At 38.7% G+C, this 18,397-nt stretch overlaps 1 protein-coding gene across 1 annotated transcript; it reads left to right on the top strand.

Moving 5' to 3' along the window:
* Positions 1-286: 286 nt before the first annotated feature.
* On the top strand, positions 287-17,178 carry lman1 (lectin, mannose-binding, 1). Its single transcript, XM_084746228.1, has 13 exons — positions 287-535; positions 4,106-4,260; positions 5,798-5,905; positions 7,033-7,094; positions 7,442-7,541; positions 7,695-7,818; positions 9,034-9,092; positions 9,296-9,428; positions 9,632-9,819; positions 11,031-11,110; positions 16,155-16,317; positions 16,403-16,527; positions 16,622-17,178. The coding sequence occupies exons 1-13, from the start codon at positions 313-315 to the stop codon at positions 16,656-16,658; spliced, it is 1,557 nt and encodes a 518-aa protein (XP_084602354.1). The 5' UTR covers positions 287-312; the 3' UTR covers positions 16,659-17,178.
* The last annotated feature ends 1,219 nt before the right edge of the window (positions 17,179-18,397 follow it).

The raw sequence follows: 18,397 nt of genomic DNA on the forward strand, positions 1-18,397 counted from the left end.
AAAGTTTGGTGCGTCAATTTAATCAGGGTTAAAAATTAATCTGTCTTGGTGCAACCCAGCTAAAGTGTGATGAGAACTGTGTACTGTCTGTATTTTATTTATTTTTATTTTATTAATTGAAAATGTGACTCGTGTACAGACGACCTCTCTTGTCAGGTCAACCTCAACTGTAACACAAAAAAAAAACGGGGGAAAAAAATAAAAAAAGAGAGACAAAAAAAACCGTCCAATGAGAAAACGCCCTGTTGGCCCTACAGGCATCCCGTCATGCGCGTGGACTGAGCAGCGCTACGTCAGCAGTGATACAGAAACATGGCGGTGTCCACAGCACAGCGCCGGGCTGCCACCACCGCTCCTCTGCTCGTTTTAACTTTTCTCTCGGCGTTGGTTTTTCGCGGCAGCGTCGCGGACGTCGCCGCCGGTGCCTCGGCGACAGAAGAGCCTCCTCACCGCCGGTTCGAGTACAAATACAGCTTCAAAGGACCGCACCTGTCTCAAAGCGACGGCGGTATCCCGTTCTGGATCCACACTGGAAGTAAGTTTGAGTCCAGCTGTCAACATCACACACAGACCCGCTGCTGCTGCCGGTTCAAACTTAACGGACAGTCCCTCTGCGTGACAACGAGGACAGCCGAGCTCCGGCTCTGTTTTCGGTTTGTAACGGACGGCGTTTCCGCTCAGGAGGTGAAGAAGTGAGCAGCAGCGGTTTGCTTTGTTCATTCAAAAAATAAACTACACGAGGGAAGTCGTGCATTTTAGCAGCCCCAGCCTCATGTTAGTTAGTTAAAGGGCCACAGTGCAGCTGTGCAGACAGCTGACATGTCAGTGGGTGCAGACACATGCAGCTGAACTTTCCTCCTGCAAACATGGGCCTTTGGAGTCTTGCATCACACACACTGAGTTGTCCTGTTGCTGACATGAGCAGTCACTGAGATTAGACCACGTTAACCTGAAACCACCACTGATGGTTAAGGATAAAAAAAAAGTGACATCATAAAGTATAACTATCTGGAGTTTTTTTTTTTTTTCTTTCAATTCATAAAAAGAGAAAGATATCAAGGTGGCAGGAAACCTCCTCTGTGATGACAGGAAGCATGACTCAAACTTTGTGATTACATGGTCCATGTCTGAACCTCCAGAAAACCAGAGGGACTGTACTCTGAAGTGATGTTAAAGGGATAGTTCAACCAAATATCAAAATTCAGTCATTATTTGTTAGGGACGTTCCTGGCAACTAATTTCTAATTTCTAGTCGAACAGTAAGAAAACACTCGGAAAGCAGTTAACATCGATATGGCTGAATGATTTTGAAAAAAATATCTGGTTGCGATTATTTTGGCTGTTATTGCAATCTGCAATATGATTGGTAATATTAAAGGTAATTATTATTCTTATTTTGAATGACCGTGGTGTGATTTTTTTCTTTTTTTTTTGCACAAATCAATTTGAAAATTGCAGGAAGCCATATTGCGAGAATTCCAATTAATTGCGCAGCCCTAAATTCTAAGCACAATTTATTATTTGTAAATGTGAAACACTGTCCGGAAAAATACTGTGTGTATTGAGACCCATTTGAAGCTGTTAAATACAGTGTACAGTCGCCAAATCATATTGTGTATGTTGTTGAAATGTGAATGAACATTGCACATTATCCTACAAAACAAAACAAGACACGAAATGCTAAATGCTTCATGTGTTGCTAGCGTTAGCAGCAGCAGCAGCTGCAGCAGCCTTCTCTGCAGGTTAATGTCTGTGCTGAATGTGGTTACACGCTGCTCCAGTCAAGTGGTTATATGTCAGTTTATTCTAACACAGTTTATGTTATGTTATATTTTTATTTCCTATATTCAAACAATGAAAAACCGCGCTGGTTTTACAAGCTGTCACCTGTCCCAGTTTTCTGATAAAAGCATCCGGGGTTGAGTGGGCCACTGGGGCATATGCACTGGGTGAGAGGGGCCGCGGTCTGACGGGGGCCAAATAAATGAATAAATAGTTTAACCGACTACTATTGGTAGTGTGTAGTGTAATCGTATAGTCGAATTGCGCGTATCCCTGTTATCTCCTCACCTTCATGCTGATTGAAGGCCAGGTTTAGTTTTTTTAGTCCACAAAATACTGCTGGAGTTTCACAGGAAAACAGTGTTGCAGAATCTCCCAAACAGTGGAAGTGAATGAGGACCAGTTTTGAAATGCAAAAAAATAAACAAACAAACAAAAAAAAACAAACTCCGTACTGCCCGTCTGGTGTAATCCAAGTGTCCAGCGTGCCGTTCACTTGTGCGTGCACACCGTCGCACCACATTTTGTGGAGGCATTTTATGTTTTGTTTTGTTTTTTTCCCCAGTTGTCACATTACATTTGTGGCTCGTCAGACGCACACTGCTGGTATAAGTCCTGCCATTGGCTGCAGTGTCACGGCGTCTGCTATCTGCAAAATCTGTTTAAAGTCCCCAGTAAACGAGAACAGTCTCCTAGTTGCAATCTACACACTGAAAACCACAAATGAGCACCTGGTCCACTAATGGTACAAACATAAACAAGCTAACAGCTGTCATCTTTTCTTCTGCAGTGATGTATTCATTTTAACACCAGAGCTCTCCTCCCACCATGCAAATGTTCCAGCAATGTTCCCCTCAGAAACTGTTTTGCAGCAGCACTGTTGTTGCGTCCTGCGCTGAGTGCCGCCCAAGACGACTGTAATTGGTTTAAAGAAATTCAAACAAGGCAGGGCGTTTTTTTCCCCCCTTATAGATGAATGTGTATATGTTGTTCCAGACCTTTCAGTCTGGGTATGTGAGACTAATTTTTGGTTGAACTATCCCTTTAACGTTGAGCCTAAAGCCAGAGTGGCTAGATCACCATGGTAACTTATGCTGTACACCTAACCTGAAGTGGTTTGGTTTCAAAAATCAAATGTGCAACAAACTACAGTAATATTTAAGAAGTGCAAGAAGACCGTAACAGCAACACCTGTTCAGTTCTTTTACTGACGATATTCTCTGCCTCTGCCTGCAGATTCTTAGCTGCTAGAATACGTTATATATGAAAACTTGGGCTGCAACTATTAGATTTAGTTATTTGGTCCATAAAATGTCAGAAGATGGTGAGGAAATGTCAATCAGAGTTCCCCAAAGCCCACGATGATGTCCCCAAATGTCTTGTTTTGTTCACAACTCAAAGATATTCAGCGTACGGTCATGAAGGACTTAAAGAAACCAGAAAACATTCACATTTAAGAGGCTGGAATCTGTGTGAATGAGCTCAGAGCCCGGTGAGGAAAACCTAAGCTAACAAAGACGGCTGATAACCGCCATCGTGATACCCGTTATCTCTGACTGGGGTTTGAGGTTTTGTTGAGTCAGCTAAAGCAAAGAAAGCCCGGCTGTCGAACTTTCCTCGTAGCTCAGGCCCCAGGATCCCCAAGTTGTTTGTTTTATCCAACCAACAGTCCAAACCCCAAGTAACTCGACAAAGAAAAGCAGCAATTTAGAAGTTGGAACTTGTTCATGTTGTGGAATTTTGCCTTGAAAAAGTTACTTAAACAGATGAGATTATTGATTTATTGATGACATTGATCCGTGCGTACCACAGCAAGGCTGGTTCAGGTCATTTTAAGAGAACAGTGCAGCATTTTTTTTCTGATTTATCAACTCTTGTTTAGATAAAATTGCTTGTTTTTTTTCCGTCAAGCTCAGCAAAACCCATCGTTTTTCAAGTTACAATGATTTGAAACAGAGGAGAGGAGCAAGTCATGATCATTAGTGACTTCAACAATTAATAGATTATCATAATCAGTGTTGAAGCACAAGTCTTATGTTATACTGAGTAAACACTGACATGTACAAACAAATCTGGATCAGGTACTGAGGCAGTTAAATGATTACAAGGCAGACACACCCTGATCATTCTGACTTATGATAACAAACATGCTACTCGGCTGTGGAGCTTTTCCACACTGACTGGAGTGGAAGAGGCAGCCACACAGAAAATGACTGTCTCTAAATACTTTGCATGTTGTTCCAGTGAACTGTTGTTAATTATTTTTATAGAGAACATTGAACTGAACATGCTACTGAAATCCTGCTCCCTGTCTCCACCCCAGATGCGATCCCCAGCGCAGACCAGGTGCGCATTACGCCGTCCCTCAGGAGTCAGAGGGGCAGCGTGTGGACGAAAAACAGAGTCAGCTTTGAACACTGGGAGGCCGAGGTGACCTTCAGAGTATCTGGAAGAGGCAGGATGGGAGCGGACGGTTTGGTAAGGACGGCTCAAACTTCTGTATCTGTTAACGAACCAGTCAGGGAATGTGTTGCTCTGATTACAGTTTTTATAAAAGTTAAGTTCATGTTTAATATACTGACTGCAAGTCTAGAATTAACTACTTACTGCCATTTTACACCACATGCAGCAACCAAAATGTGTCTGTAGCACAAAGCGTCATGAGTCAAAAGTTGGTAGTAAGTGCTGGGTCACAATCAGTAAACCTCTCTTACCTCAGATTAACTTTGTTTTTTATGTAGGGAGAGCAAATGAGCTTATTTTGTAAAAATTAAAAATAGATTAAATGTGTTAGTTTTCCCCAAAGTATTGGTTTGTTAACGTTACAGAAACTCAGCTATGGACTCCAATATCAAAATGACAATGAATGCACCAAACAACAAACCAAACTAGGAACGAGAATTTTCATTATTGAGTACTCCTTCGACTCCTTTCGATATTAGATAATCAGTTGTTTGGTCCATAAAATGTCAGAAAATGATGTCTTCCAATGTCTTGCTTTGTCCACAACACAAAGACATCCAGTTTACTGTCAGAGGAGTAAGCAGAAATCAGAGAATTAGTTTTTTTGTCTTCTGCTTAAGGAATGACTCAAAATGATTAATCAGGTTTTTTTTGCTGCAGCTCTGAAACAATCCTTACCTCATACTTAAAACAATAAAAAAAATGCTTTGCAATAAGTAATAAATTGTATCTTACGTTGTTTTTGTTTTTTTTTTCAAAATAAGTTCAAATACCTTGTTAAAATGGCCTACATACACCTTGCCTTCATTCAGTATTCGAAGATTTATAAATATGCAAATAGTTCCTGCTCACTCCACACCTCCAACACTTAAGTAGCTGCAGCTGGTTTCTCCTCTGTTTTGTAAGGTAATCACAGTTAGTAGCTACATCCAGCTACTCCTGTCGTCTGGGCATCGCTGCTAATAATATGTACGCGGTCATCACTTCGATTAACAGGATTGGTTCCTGGGGTTTATGATGTCATATACCCAGCCTGACTTGTGCAAGAAATGCTCAGATAAGGTGTTTACTGCTTATTTTGTTCCCAATCGCATCTTAGAACACATGCAAAACACCAAATTGACATGTTAACAAGGCTGAAAACGTGATTTTCACTGGAGGGTGTCAGCATGTGTTTCCTATCAGACTCTGTATATTAGATGTAGAGAAACTTTAATTTGAAAGAAAGGTGCACATCCTGTTTCAGGAGGTGTGTCGTGCCCACAGGGTTAATTGACAAGTATTTTTCTACCTGACAGAATTGATTTGTCCTGTTTGATTAGTTTCACTGCACCGACATGTGACAACAGCAGATCTGTTCATAGCAGCACTATAACACATAAATACTTACACATCTGTTTACTGTCACATTCACTGTTTCCCTGGTGACCTGACTAACTTTATTTGTCAGCAGAGAAACTTCAGAAGCAAATCAAAAAACAACCACAGTGTTATGGCCGCTGCCTTTGATTGGCAAACTAATATTTCTGACCACGTGTTCTTTGCGTAACAGGCTGTGTGGTTCACCACTTCACAAGGCCTCGACGGCCCGGTGTACGGAGCCACGGACCAGTGGAACGGAGTCGGAATCTTCTTTGACTCTTTTGACAATGATGGAAAGGTTGGTGTCAACTCAACATTTCCAACCATTGTTTAGCTTTAACTAATGACTGCATGTTTCCAGGAGCGTTGCTGAGAGTTTCACAGTGAGTTTCTGTGTTGAAGGAGGGCTGGTTGCAGAAACTCACCGATGAAGACGTGTTCAGTCTTTGTTTTGTTTCTGTTCTTGTTCAAAGATCTCCTTGTACAGAGGCAGCACACATCAACACACAGACGGCCTCCGTTTGGTTGTTATCAACTGGTTCGGTCACAGAGAAAGACTTTTATAAAACAAAAATATGATTTTAAGCTGATGCATTTGTGGGATTCACATAACATATTCATGGTCAGCATATTAAATATTGGTTTGGGCTCAAAAAAGTTTTCTCTGTGACTTTTTTCACCACCGTTCCAAACTGTCCCAAAACACAATTAAAACTATCATAAAGTAAATCCTAGTCATAAAATTATAAAATGTCTGTTTTTCTACAAATTATATACATAATTAATAAATAACAATAAAATCCATCAATAAAATACAATTGAAATAATTAAATTAGTTCACATTTTATTAAAACATTTGTTATAAATACATATTCATTCATTTTTTTAATATTATATTCTCATTCAGTTCATAAATCAACAGGTTTTTTTGTTAATTTTTTTTTCACATCTGTAAACACTGCTTGTTCATGCGTACTCGCATATAATGCATCATTGACAACTTTGTCATAAATTAATGTTATGGTTTAAGAGCAGTTGTGTTTTTTAGGTCAGTTCTACTTTCCATCCCACTGCTGTCCAAAACATAAATTTTCATCGTCCCTGATCAACTTTTTTCCACCCGAGACAGCAGGACACCTTCAAGTTAGAGCCCTGAAAGAAATACAGATTATAAATTTGTTTATTTTGTATGTTAATTAAATTTTTTTTTTTCAATTTTAGATATATTTAATAGTAGATGGTAATATATCTACCATCTATCAATGCAAAATAAATCTTTCATAGGCCTGTTTATATCATATTTCAATAATATTTGTTTGTGTTCAGGTGTGGGATTAAATATTTTTGAGTAACCTAAAAGCAAAGCCTCCTCTGTTTTTTTTTTTAGGATTATTAATTCTGTTTGTTTTCTCGTCCTCGTTCCAGAAAAATAACCCAGCCATAATTGTTGTGGGAAACAATGGCAACCTTGTTTACGACCATCAAAAGTAAGTAAACATTTCCTTCGCTCTGCTCCGATGTCGTCATCAACTCAAATTTTAACAACTTAAAGAAGATTAGGAAATATGATTATATTTGCTTGGAAAGTAAATAATCCTCTATCTTTTCCTAATCTCCCTCGGGCCAGCGAAAGCTTTAAATCACTTTTTCAATGCCATTCCAGTTTGTCTTAGAATTCACACTGTTTACAAAAACATACATGGGCATTAATGTTATTCACTTATTTAATAAACTTTGATCAGACTACATTTCTTCCCATTGACCATTTATGTGAAGCTCAGTGCTGTATGGAGATGAATGTAACCGCAGTATCTTGTCTGTTGTTTTGATCCAGTGACGGCACAACACAGGCCCTCGGCACGTGTTTACGAGACTTCCGCAACAAACCGTATCCAGTCAGAGCCAAAATAACGTACTACAAGAACACGCTGACGGTAAGAGAACCTGCAAACACTCACATGTTGAGCATCAAATACAGTTTTTACCTCATTAAGAACTGGCGCCGGCTGATCTTATAATGTTTGATAATCAGCTCAGTCAGTGGTGTTTTGTTCAGCTGCGTCATTGTTCTGTCGTCCTCCTCTCAGGTGATGATCAACAACGGGTTCACTCCAGACAAAGAGGACTACGAGTTCTGCACAAAGGTGGACAACATGGTCATTCCCAGGGAGGGATTCTTTGGCATTTCAGCCGCCACTGGTGGTTTAGCAGGTATGACTCTCTTCTCTGTGTCAAAAAAACCTTAAAACCTCTCTAACTAAAACTTTACAGGCTAGACTTGTTCTCTTGTACCAGCTAAAATATCAGATTATTAGGCTTAAAATGTCAGATGTGGAGGTACAACCACAACACCAAAAAAGTTGTGACACTGTGTGAAACAAAAATAAAAACAGAACGCAGTGATTTGCAAATCATTTTAATTCAGATCAAACTGACAAACTTTATTGTTTTTGTAAATTTACACTCATTCTGAATTTAATGTCAGCAACACATTTCAAAAAAATTGGCAGAGATGCAACAAAAGAGTGGTGGATTGTTAGCGGGTGACAGAATCATGTTTGGGTATTAAAGGGGCGTTCACAAGCGTGATGGGGTGAGAGTCACCACTTTGTGAAAAACTGTGTGGGCAAACAGTCCAACAGTTTAAGAACTGCAAAAAGTTTGGGATTTCACCATCTATGATCTATAATATCAGTATGTAAGGGGCAAGGCACTACATTAAAAACTGCATTAAGAACCCATCTAACTGTATAAAGATACTACATGGACTCGGGAACACTTTGAAAAACGTTGTTGGTAAACACAGTTTGTTGCTGCATCATATATATATATATATATATATATATATATATATATATATATATATATATATATATATATATATATATATATATATATATATATATATATATATATATAATATAACATATATCAACAACATCCAGACACACAGCAACTATTTATTTCAAAGACCTCCTCCATTCAAAAATGTTTTTCTTACATTAATTTTCCCATTTTTGAGGGAAGAGGAATTTCGCTATTTTCCTTTAACATAACCCCATTATCTCATTATTATGAGCTAATTGCTATTATGACTTCTGTTGTGGTCTTTCTTATCAGTATTTCCCCACCTTAAAGCCATAATATGCATCATTATTTTTTTTTTTAAAAAACCCAATGTATAGACTCATATAAACATGTTCCCTCTAAATCATCACTAATGACCTACTAAGTGTTTGGTGGTGACTGTATCTGCACAGATATAAAAACTCATCCGTATCAATCAATGACACGACTCTATAGTTTGTTCACCACTGTATTTACCACCACACCCCTGTTTATAACCCTGTTATTACTGTGCAGTAAAGTGACGCCAGCATTTTAAATCTGTTTATTTTCTAACTCAGAATTTCTTTCCTTCATCAGATGACCACGATGTTTTGTCCTTCTTGTTATTCAGACTCTCGGAGCCCGGCCAGCAACCGGTAACTACACTTTCCTCAAGACCCTCATATTTTTTCCACAATCCTGTGTGTGCTGTTCACCACTCTGTAGCTGTGTGTGTGTGCGCACGTGTGTGTGTGTGTGTGTGTGTGTGTGTGTGTCTGCATGCATGTGCACTACATAGCCTTAAGCACAGCCTCTATTGAACTCAGAGAGGGTTTTTTTTTTGTCTTTCCCACTGAAGCCCCCACCTGAATCTGAGATTCCTAAAGAGGAGAAGGACAAGTACCAGGAGGAATTTCAGAACTTCCAGCAAGAGCTCGACAAAAAGAAAGAGGAGTTTCAGAAAGAGCACCCAGACGTCCAAGGAGAACCGAGTTAGTGTTCTGAATTTTATTATGTGAAATATAGTGACAAGAACTGCACATTTGTTTCTGTTTTCACTCTTAATCTCAACAATACAAGTTAAAGAGTTTGGAACATCAAAGAGAAATTCCCAAACACTGCTTTTGCACTTCCTGTTGAAAGGTTTGCAGATTTTATTTTAATTTTGTTAATGTTTTTCTGTCCCTCTTCACAGTTGAGGACCTTTTTGAGAGCGTGAATGACCGGGAGATCCGTCAGGTGTTTGAAGGCCAGAACAGGATCCACCTGGAGATCAAACAGCTGCACCGGCAGCTCGCCATGATCCTGGACGAGCAGCGGCGATACGTTTCTGTCATCACCGATGAGGTCGCCAAGAAGGGGCCGAACGCTGAGTCGGGACAGGTGAGCGTGTCACTGGCAAGAGACGGGTCCACACCAGCTGGGGACAGGATTATAAATCATTTCATAGTCTGATAAATAGTGAGTGGTTTTGATCCTATAATATTTAGATTGATTTCTAATCAGTTTTAGGGATGGGTATCGTCAAGATTCTACTCCTAATGATACTACAAAAAATAAAGACATGACATGCAAAGATGTGAAAAGATTCAACAGTCTTTTAACTGGGGTTAAAGCTGCGGTCATCTCCTGAGCACAGCATGTCACTAAAATCAGTCCACCTTAAGTGTGCGACCACTGGAGAGACCACTGGCAACCTGCTTCTGGTTCTCTGATCCGTCACCAATTGTCATCGACCTTTATATGTTCTAAATCGTTTGATCAGTGGTCTTAATAAAGGCCAATCAGATGACGAAGCGGCAAGGTACAAAATGAAAAACCACCAAGTGACAAATGTGGGTAGATTTCCTGTTTGGTGAGTAAATCTCTGCTCCACTGGTGGGTGATACTTGTCCCAGAATAGTGATGTAATAAGTCAATTATCCTAAGAGTCTGTCTGGTTTCATTTATGGGCACGCTGCTTCTGTTCTCTGCTGTCTGCTGTGTCAGAGTGGGGGCAGAACCTCATGGTGCTTTCAGGTGCACCTTGTAAACTCTAAAATCTACAGAGCTTTGCAAAGCTGGGGGGCCCAGACAGGGACTTCATAGTGCATTCATGTGCACTCCAAACTTAAGTCTGTACTTGAATATCTTCTTTGTGAAAATACATAAACCTGCATCTGTTCTTACTTTCATGTTCTTTCCTTCACATAATTTCAATAATTAGATGCTAAAATCAGAACAATATTCCATTCATTTCTGTAAAAAACTGTTACCAAATTGTTGTCAGCAAACTCAACCATATTATTGTACAACAGGTCCACAAGTACATCTGATCATTTTCAAGTTGTTTTATACTTAATATACAGTGTTGTTCAGAATAGTTTAGGTATTGAGCAGTACTGTTTCCAATGATCGGTGATTGGTCCTGAAAGTCTCTATCAGAGCACCCGTACAAACAAATTATCAGTAGAGATAAAAACCCACTGGTTTCACTTTTTCCTGTTTTTATGACAGGTTATGAAAACTAATAAACCTTTTTTTATGACTCCTTTACCTAATGTCAACACTGCAGTGTTTAACCTTCAGACCATTACGTTTTATTTCTCTTACAGCTGGATACCTCCAGTCAACAGCAGCTGAGTTCTGTCGTAGCCACCCAGCAGGAGGTTCTCAGAAATCTGAACGACTTGAGGTAAGTAACAACCGGGTCTTTGTTGTTGATGTCTTTAGAAACTAGCTGTTGTTTTTGTTAAAACATAAAGACGAGGTCCTTGATACTCCAGAAAAAACAAGGGAAATCCTCAAATCCCTCAAATCATATTTAATCTCAGGATGCGGTGGCTGCAACATCACAGGTGTCTGCCAGCCTCATAATCCAGCTGCAGCAACAGCTACGTCACACACACACACACACACACACACACACACACACACGCGCGCACACACACACACAGGCACTAAAAGCCTCAGCAGTAAATGGGATAACATTTGTTGTGATGAAATAAAAAGATTAATTCCATTTTAGCAGTTGCATAATTCAGATCTGATGTTAAAAACGGGACTTTTTTGCAGAAGTTTGGACATATTCTCAAACAGTTTAATAAATGGTTAAAATCTTTGGGCTGCTGGTAAAGGTGACTAATTCACAACACTTTTTATTTGGTTTGAAGCCAAGTTTTAAGTAATTAAATAATATATAAGTTGCAGATTGAACCAGGATTGGCTTCCAAATTAGTTGTGATATCACAGATCATGTTTGTAGGCCCACCGCTTATAGGTGAATCTGGCAAAGAACCGGAAGTTAACAAGCCGCCATTGCTGCGGTGGCGTCTCCCTACAGTTTGTGCGCGAGCCGTCATAAAAATTTTACAGTTTTCTACTTTAATGCTTACTTTTTATGTAACGTTACTTTTGACGGCGCTGTCTAGGAAGTTGTAAAAACAATGTGAAGTTCGGCTGTGAGGGTTCATGATCACGATCTACATGGTTTAAGTCATTAATTAATATTTAACATAACTAAAGTGCAGCTAGAATAAAAAAAAAAAAAAACATGCATTTTGTATCTTATTAATTATTAATCTCCATCAATTATGGATTGTTAACTTGTTCAACTATCAGTTAAAGAAACTGCACTAAATCTGCAGCCTTGCATCCGACTGTAGGAACAAGGGGACGAGCAGATTTTAAATTGAAGGGGACTTCCCACTCTCAGATGACAGCCTGCACAGACTTTAAGATAAAACAGCTTAAGAGATTTTATGATGGTGTGCCTTCCGCGGCAAAGACTCAAAGCGACTGTTTGATTTTGGTACTTACAGTAACTAAGCCTGATTAGGTGTACAGAATGTAATTTTTGATGTTCAGAGCTTGTATGTCGTCAATAACATATTTCTGCTTTTGTATTGCTCGCCTGTAAGGTGCTTGTGGGCTTAGTCATTGTGAGCACGCAACGGATTAAAAAGAAATGTCTTCTTCTTTTAGATTTGTGAGGGGATTTAAATGTTTTTTCTCAATTTCACCGGTGATTAAGTTACGAATTATCTAACTAGTCTGCTCATTTTCAGCTCGGCAACATTAATTTACTTCACTGCTCTTTTAAAAGTCTGCTGTATTAACAAAGAATTTTGTGTTTATGTAGTCAATAATGGCACGTTTGTCCCGTCGCTACAGTTTGATTGTGCGTCTTAATTTCAACACACCATCTGCATTAAGAATTAATCAGAATCACAAGATATTAAAGATTTTATTTTATGTAACATTAATCTCTTAGTCTCATGTATCATAAAAGAACCAAGCTGTTTATATGCCCTAAATCCAACAGGACATTCATCCTCAAATGACTTTGCATACATGATTTTCTTTATTATATCACTGACCCATAACTCGCACGGACCCAGACTCTCACTTATACGCGTCTCGTTTGCTAATTCATCCTAAATATTTGCGTAAGTGAATGAGACGGCAGGGAAAGACGGAGCTTCTGTGATGATTCGATTTGAAGAAAGCACATTATCCGAGTGGCAATTTCAAGATACACAGGAGTAAGCTGATTGACACAGTAAATAAGTTCAGACCCTGGCAAAAAGGCTGCAGCTGCTCCCTCTAATGTGCTAATGTGTGCGACTGATCTGTATTACTTTGTAGATTAAGCTCTCAGTTTATCCTGACCCATCTTTTACACACTGAGTTTATGATACGACCTCATCTCAGACTCCAAGGAGGGCTTTCGGCTCATAAATGGGTCACTTGTAGCAGATGAAGATTAGATGTAGTAGGCTTTAATAAATGCTCACTTACTTTCTCAAGGGAGATTTTTTTTTTTTTCTCTCTCTCTCTCTCTGCGAAACAAATTAGATTTTGTTTTTATGTCATCCCTGTCCGGCCCGTCCAGACCTCGGCCATGTGGCCGAGCGAGAAAAGGCCACATCTTAGCACCGTTTTGTCCTTATCAGATTAGTAGTCTTTAAATACATCTGTCATACACAGTCAAAAACATGCTCTACCTCCAATTGATTTCTTGCCACAATCCTCCCCCTCAGGGCCTTCCTACTTACGCCGCTGGAATTCCTTTCATTTGTCAAGTCACTTTTTTCTTCATAATCGTCTTAGACGTGTTTAAGATGATAAGGGAAACTTATTGCTTCCTCCCTGTGAGCAATCGACTTTAAGAAATTTCATTTTGTTGAGAAATATGATCCAGGCTTAAGGCTTCTTCATTCTCTTTTGAGAATGGTTTCAAATGTATTTGTACTTCTCTTAGTGAGGAAATTGAACGTGGACGTACAGATTTTACGGATTTCACGTTGTATTACTGGCGAGCCCTGACATTGATGATTTTTGATTCTATATTTTGACGTCTTTTTTTGAGAGAATGATGGATGGACATTTCAGACGCCACCATCAATAACTTAGAAAGACAATCCGACACATAAACCTTCCCAGATTAATGCAGTGAAGCCGTCATGTTTAGACAAACCGGTTTGGTTCAGCTCGAGGGTCCTGCCTGTTAAAAGGAGGTTTTCCTCTCCACTATGGCCTTTGTGCCTCCTCATCTCTTTATATAGTATGAAAAATTGCAGCCTTGACCTGCTCTATATAAATTGATTTGTAATTAATTAGATAAGATTAAACAAATGATATATAATGTTAATTTCTGCACTTTAGATGTGTGGCTAGCATTTTTTTTAATCTTTGGAAAGAGCCAGGTTAGTGACTTTCCCTGTTTCCAGTCTTTATGCTAAGCTAAGCTCAGCTAACCAGTGAAGATTCATCCAGGTCATTTTATTTTCCTAACCTAATCTTCCTAAAAATGTCAGTCCTTTCATTTTAACTTGTAGAAAGTGAGCTGTTGTTGAAAATTTCTTATAGTGACAAATGAAAGACTCGGTAGAATAAATATTGTTACACTCTAAATACACTAAAAATTTACAGCAGCATTTTAGGGCCAAGTAAAAAAAAAATACAGTATGTTCTGAGAAAAATTCAGTATTTTCAAGATGAAAGTTGAACATTTACAAGGAAAAAAATTGGATATTGTGAGAGATCAAACTGGTAGTTTTGCAAGAGAAAAAAAACCCTCAAGAATGATCTGAGACTAAAGTAATAAATTTGCAAGAAAAAGTATCTGAGACTAAATTAATAATTTTTCAAGTAAACACCCAGATATTCTGTGAGATTAAACTGACAAGAGTTGCAAGAAAAAAACTCAAAAATGCTCTGAGACTTAAGTCATTAATTTAGTCAAACACAACGCAGACATAAAAACATGATGTTTCGATGCATTTCCAGCCATCACACCACCGTCTGGCCTTGTATCGGTCTGCTTCCTGTTCTTTTTACAGGATAGGTTCAGATGTTTTATAATGTCTAAAACAATAGTTTTCTCTCCTTGCCTCAAACTAAAGCTTCCAGAGTACAATACATTTCCTCATTCATACACCTTTTTTTTAATTGTCCAGTCGCTTTTTTAAATTCCGTCTTTAGCATCATAGCTGACTGTGGATTCCATGTTTCAGATAATGTTCCTCTGTGGTCTGTTTCTTAACCTCCTGTACTTGTAATCTGATGTAAGAACATGTTTTTATAAGGGATTAATTTAGCAATCATGACCTCTTTTATCAGATGGCAATTTTCTGTTTTTCAAACTTTGTGAATATGTAGCCTCTCGTGAATAGGGATTAAAGGATTAATTTTGGACAATTTGATTTACTGTAAATAAATGATACCACACGGCATATTTACCGGACATCGTGTTTCTAAACATGAATTCACGTATCAAAAGAAGGCTATAAATCCATCATTTTGACTTTATTGCGGAAATTTTTGTTGAGGCACTGAATTTTATTTATTTCAGTCCTTCGGGGAGCAGCTGCAGTCTTATGTTTGCCACAGATTTCCATTATTGCCTGCATTAAACAACAACAAAGTTTTGAATCTGAATCTAAATGGATATTCCAGATTATGTGAAGTGGGGTTGCACAAGGTACTTACTGATGGTCAGTATTGCAGACAGTAGACGGCGGTCGGCACGTCCTCAGTTTGGAGAAGCTGAGAGGAGAACCGGTGCAGGGAGCTAAGCAACGTACTGCAATGACAAACACATTTTAGCCACAAAATCAATATCAGTTTAAGTGTACTCTTTATTTTAAGTGGTTTACTTTTCTATCAGACACCTTTTCTGACAGGAAACCACCGTGACATAAGACAAATACATCTTTTGCTAAAGCAACCAGACTCCATTGACAAAAATAGTAATTTCACCTCACAGTACACAGTAGCTGCTGGTCTACTGTTACTTCAGTCAGTTAATTTGCTTCTGTTATTTTGTGACTTTGGGGAATCCGAACTAACCTTTCAAAACATAGAAATCGCACGACGACACAAACAATCTGATCAAGGCAGCGGTAGACCAGCAACTCCTGTATTCTGAGAGGTAAAATGACTGTTTTTGCCAGAGAGTCTGGTGGCTTTGGAGAGGGTGATATCTGGCTTTTTTAATGGTGGTTTCCTGTTGGAAAAGGCTGTCTGACAGCAAAGTAAAGCCATGAACAGTCTAAATATAGCACACACTGATATTTTTTAATAGGTAGACCTTTTTTTTTTTAGCTACAATACGTGTTGCTGCTGACCATCCACACTGACTACCAAGAAGTACCTCATACAACCCCACTTCAAAAAATACAAACTATCCCTTTAAATGTCTTTGTAAATTGTAATTTTTCTCTTTGTCACTGCAGAAACTCCTTTTACGAGTCCCTGAAACAGATCGGCTCAGTCCAGCATCAGGGTAACACAGCCGGGATGGGAACATACGAGACCATTCAGCACTTCAACGACATCAAGGAACATCTGCACACGGTCAAAAGGGACGTGGAACATCTGGTCCAGCGTAACGCTCAGGTACGGATCAGAGCGTGGCGTCTCACTCGGAGCAGTTTATAAATCAGCTGACTGACCTCTCCCCTCTGTATGTTTTCACTCACAGAATCCTGCTGAGAAGGCCATAAAGTGTCCTGAGCTGCCTCCTATGCCTTCCTGCTTATCCACCGTTCATTTTGTAATCTTCATCGTCGTCCAGTCAGTCCTGTTCTTCTGCTACATCATGTACAAGTAAGACGCCGCCGTTTTTATTCGGCCCATACGTGCGCTTGTGGATTTAAACGACTCTCTAATGCTTTGTGTCTGTCCTTCGTTTCTCTTGCAGGAGTCAACAAGAAGCAGCAGCTAAGAAATTCTTTTGATGAAATTATCTTCTGAAAGTGTGTAAATGAGGGAATGTCCATTTTGATAATTTTTTTTTTTTGGTTTGATTTTCAGATTGTAAGTTATTGTACTTGAAAAATTTGGTTTTGTTGAAGAAGTTTGTTTTAATTCACTGCAGATTTTTAATTTGATCAGTAAATCGTTGTGTATGAATGCTAGTGTGAGACTTTGCTCTGGATTTTTCCAACATGGTGTAACATGTTCCTTACAGTATTTTTGGTTGGACAGATGTTTGGATTTTTTTTTTTTCTTTTTTTGTTTTGTTTTTTTTTTCCAAAAAGTTGAAATCTGCCACAGTCCCATTCCATGAACTTAAATGACACACACAAAAAACCCTGTGTTTTGAAATGTGCAATTTTGTATAAAATCATGCTGAACTATTGGTGAGAACTCAGAGCAGATGTCTGCGTCTGCTTGTCTGTTTTGATCGAGTGAAATATGTCAGAATCTGACAGATCTCCTACCTGAACAATTTACATAAACACAAAACACAAAGTCCTCTGTGGTGTGTCTGTGTTTTATCACGTGAGAATCCACAAAAGATGCATCTGCACTGAATAATTTGTCTTCTGTCCTTGTCTCATGAGTACACTTTATTCCAACTAGTGCAACTAGTCTGTTTGGGAGGAGCTGATTAATCAGAACCGTTCATCCAGTCGAGTTGAGTATTAGAATATTACTTATTACAAGTAAAAGTACTGGTATTGATAAAAGACTAAGTAAAAGTACAAAGTAGTCTTCTCGAAAACTACTTAGAGTATTAGTTACTTTTTAACCGCTGATAGGGGCGTTGTGTCCTGTGTTAAATCAAAATGTTATTAAAAGCTGTAGGGTACATAACGTTATGTGTCACATGACTCGTATTGCAAGTCGCTTCAGTGACATAAAGTAGTTACTGTAACCCCACATATGATCTTGTCCTAAATCTAGCCAAGGACTTTTTTTGTACCTAAACTAAATCAAACTGTGATCATCTCACAGCATTAATCCTGTGTTAAAAAGGTTTTGTGGTTGCATCAGATACAGCCTAAAGGATATGTCGTGCTTCATTATCAGACACCGAGGGGCGATGACAAATTGTTGAATATTTTCCAAACCTGTAACTGCCGCAGCATTTTGGGGTGTTTTTTCATCTGTATATTCTGTTTTTCACTGGCCTCTTTGTCATCAGATCACCTTCTTAGCCACAATAATGCAGATTCAAATTGTGCTCAGTTCTCAATTCTGGTTTTAAAAGTAACTAAGTTAATTACATTGTCAAATGCATACTTGAGTACGTTTTTTTGTTGAAAAACAAAACGAAACACTGCAGGAGCACAGGTTTGGAGTAAGGACAACCCTACTTTGGAGAGGTGACTGTGACATTAATAGTTAAAAGTAACTAATACTCTGAGTACTTTTTGCAACAAATACTTTGTACTTTTACTTAAGTATGTTTCTAACACCACTTTCTACATTTATTTGTAATTGAGTAATATTGTAGCAATGTAACAGTACTTGTAATTGAGTACAGATTTTCAGTACTCTTTCCACCACTGGATGATACACTTTATCTCTGGCAGGTGAAATGGTGACAAAGGTCATAATATTTTTAAAGGTAGGACTTTTTTCTGCACCCTGTGCACAACATGAACAGTGTTTGAACACCTAATAATGATTTAGAAAAATGTTTCCCAAACTTTTTAAAAATGACAAACCATCGCAACCTTTTTTTTAC

The sequence above is a fragment of the Lutjanus erythropterus genome, chromosome 20, assembly GCF_056507025.1.
Source record: "Lutjanus erythropterus isolate fLutEry1 chromosome 20, fLutEry1.hap2, whole genome shotgun sequence".
NCBI lineage: Eukaryota > Metazoa > Chordata > Actinopteri > Lutjaniformes > Lutjanidae > Lutjanus > Lutjanus erythropterus.

Excerpts from the sequence above, each read along its gene's own strand:
- lman1 (XM_084746228.1), top strand. The coding sequence starts at position 313 with ATGGCGGTGTCCACAGCACAGCGCCGGGCTGCCACCACCGCTCCTCTG. Across the intron at positions 7,542-7,694 it reads ACTACAAGAACACGCTGACG|GTGATGATCAACAACGGGTT; the intron begins GTAAGAGAACCT and ends TCCTCCTCTCAG. Across the intron at positions 16,318-16,402 it reads TGGTCCAGCGTAACGCTCAG|AATCCTGCTGAGAAGGCCAT; the intron begins GTACGGATCAGA and ends TTTCACTCACAG.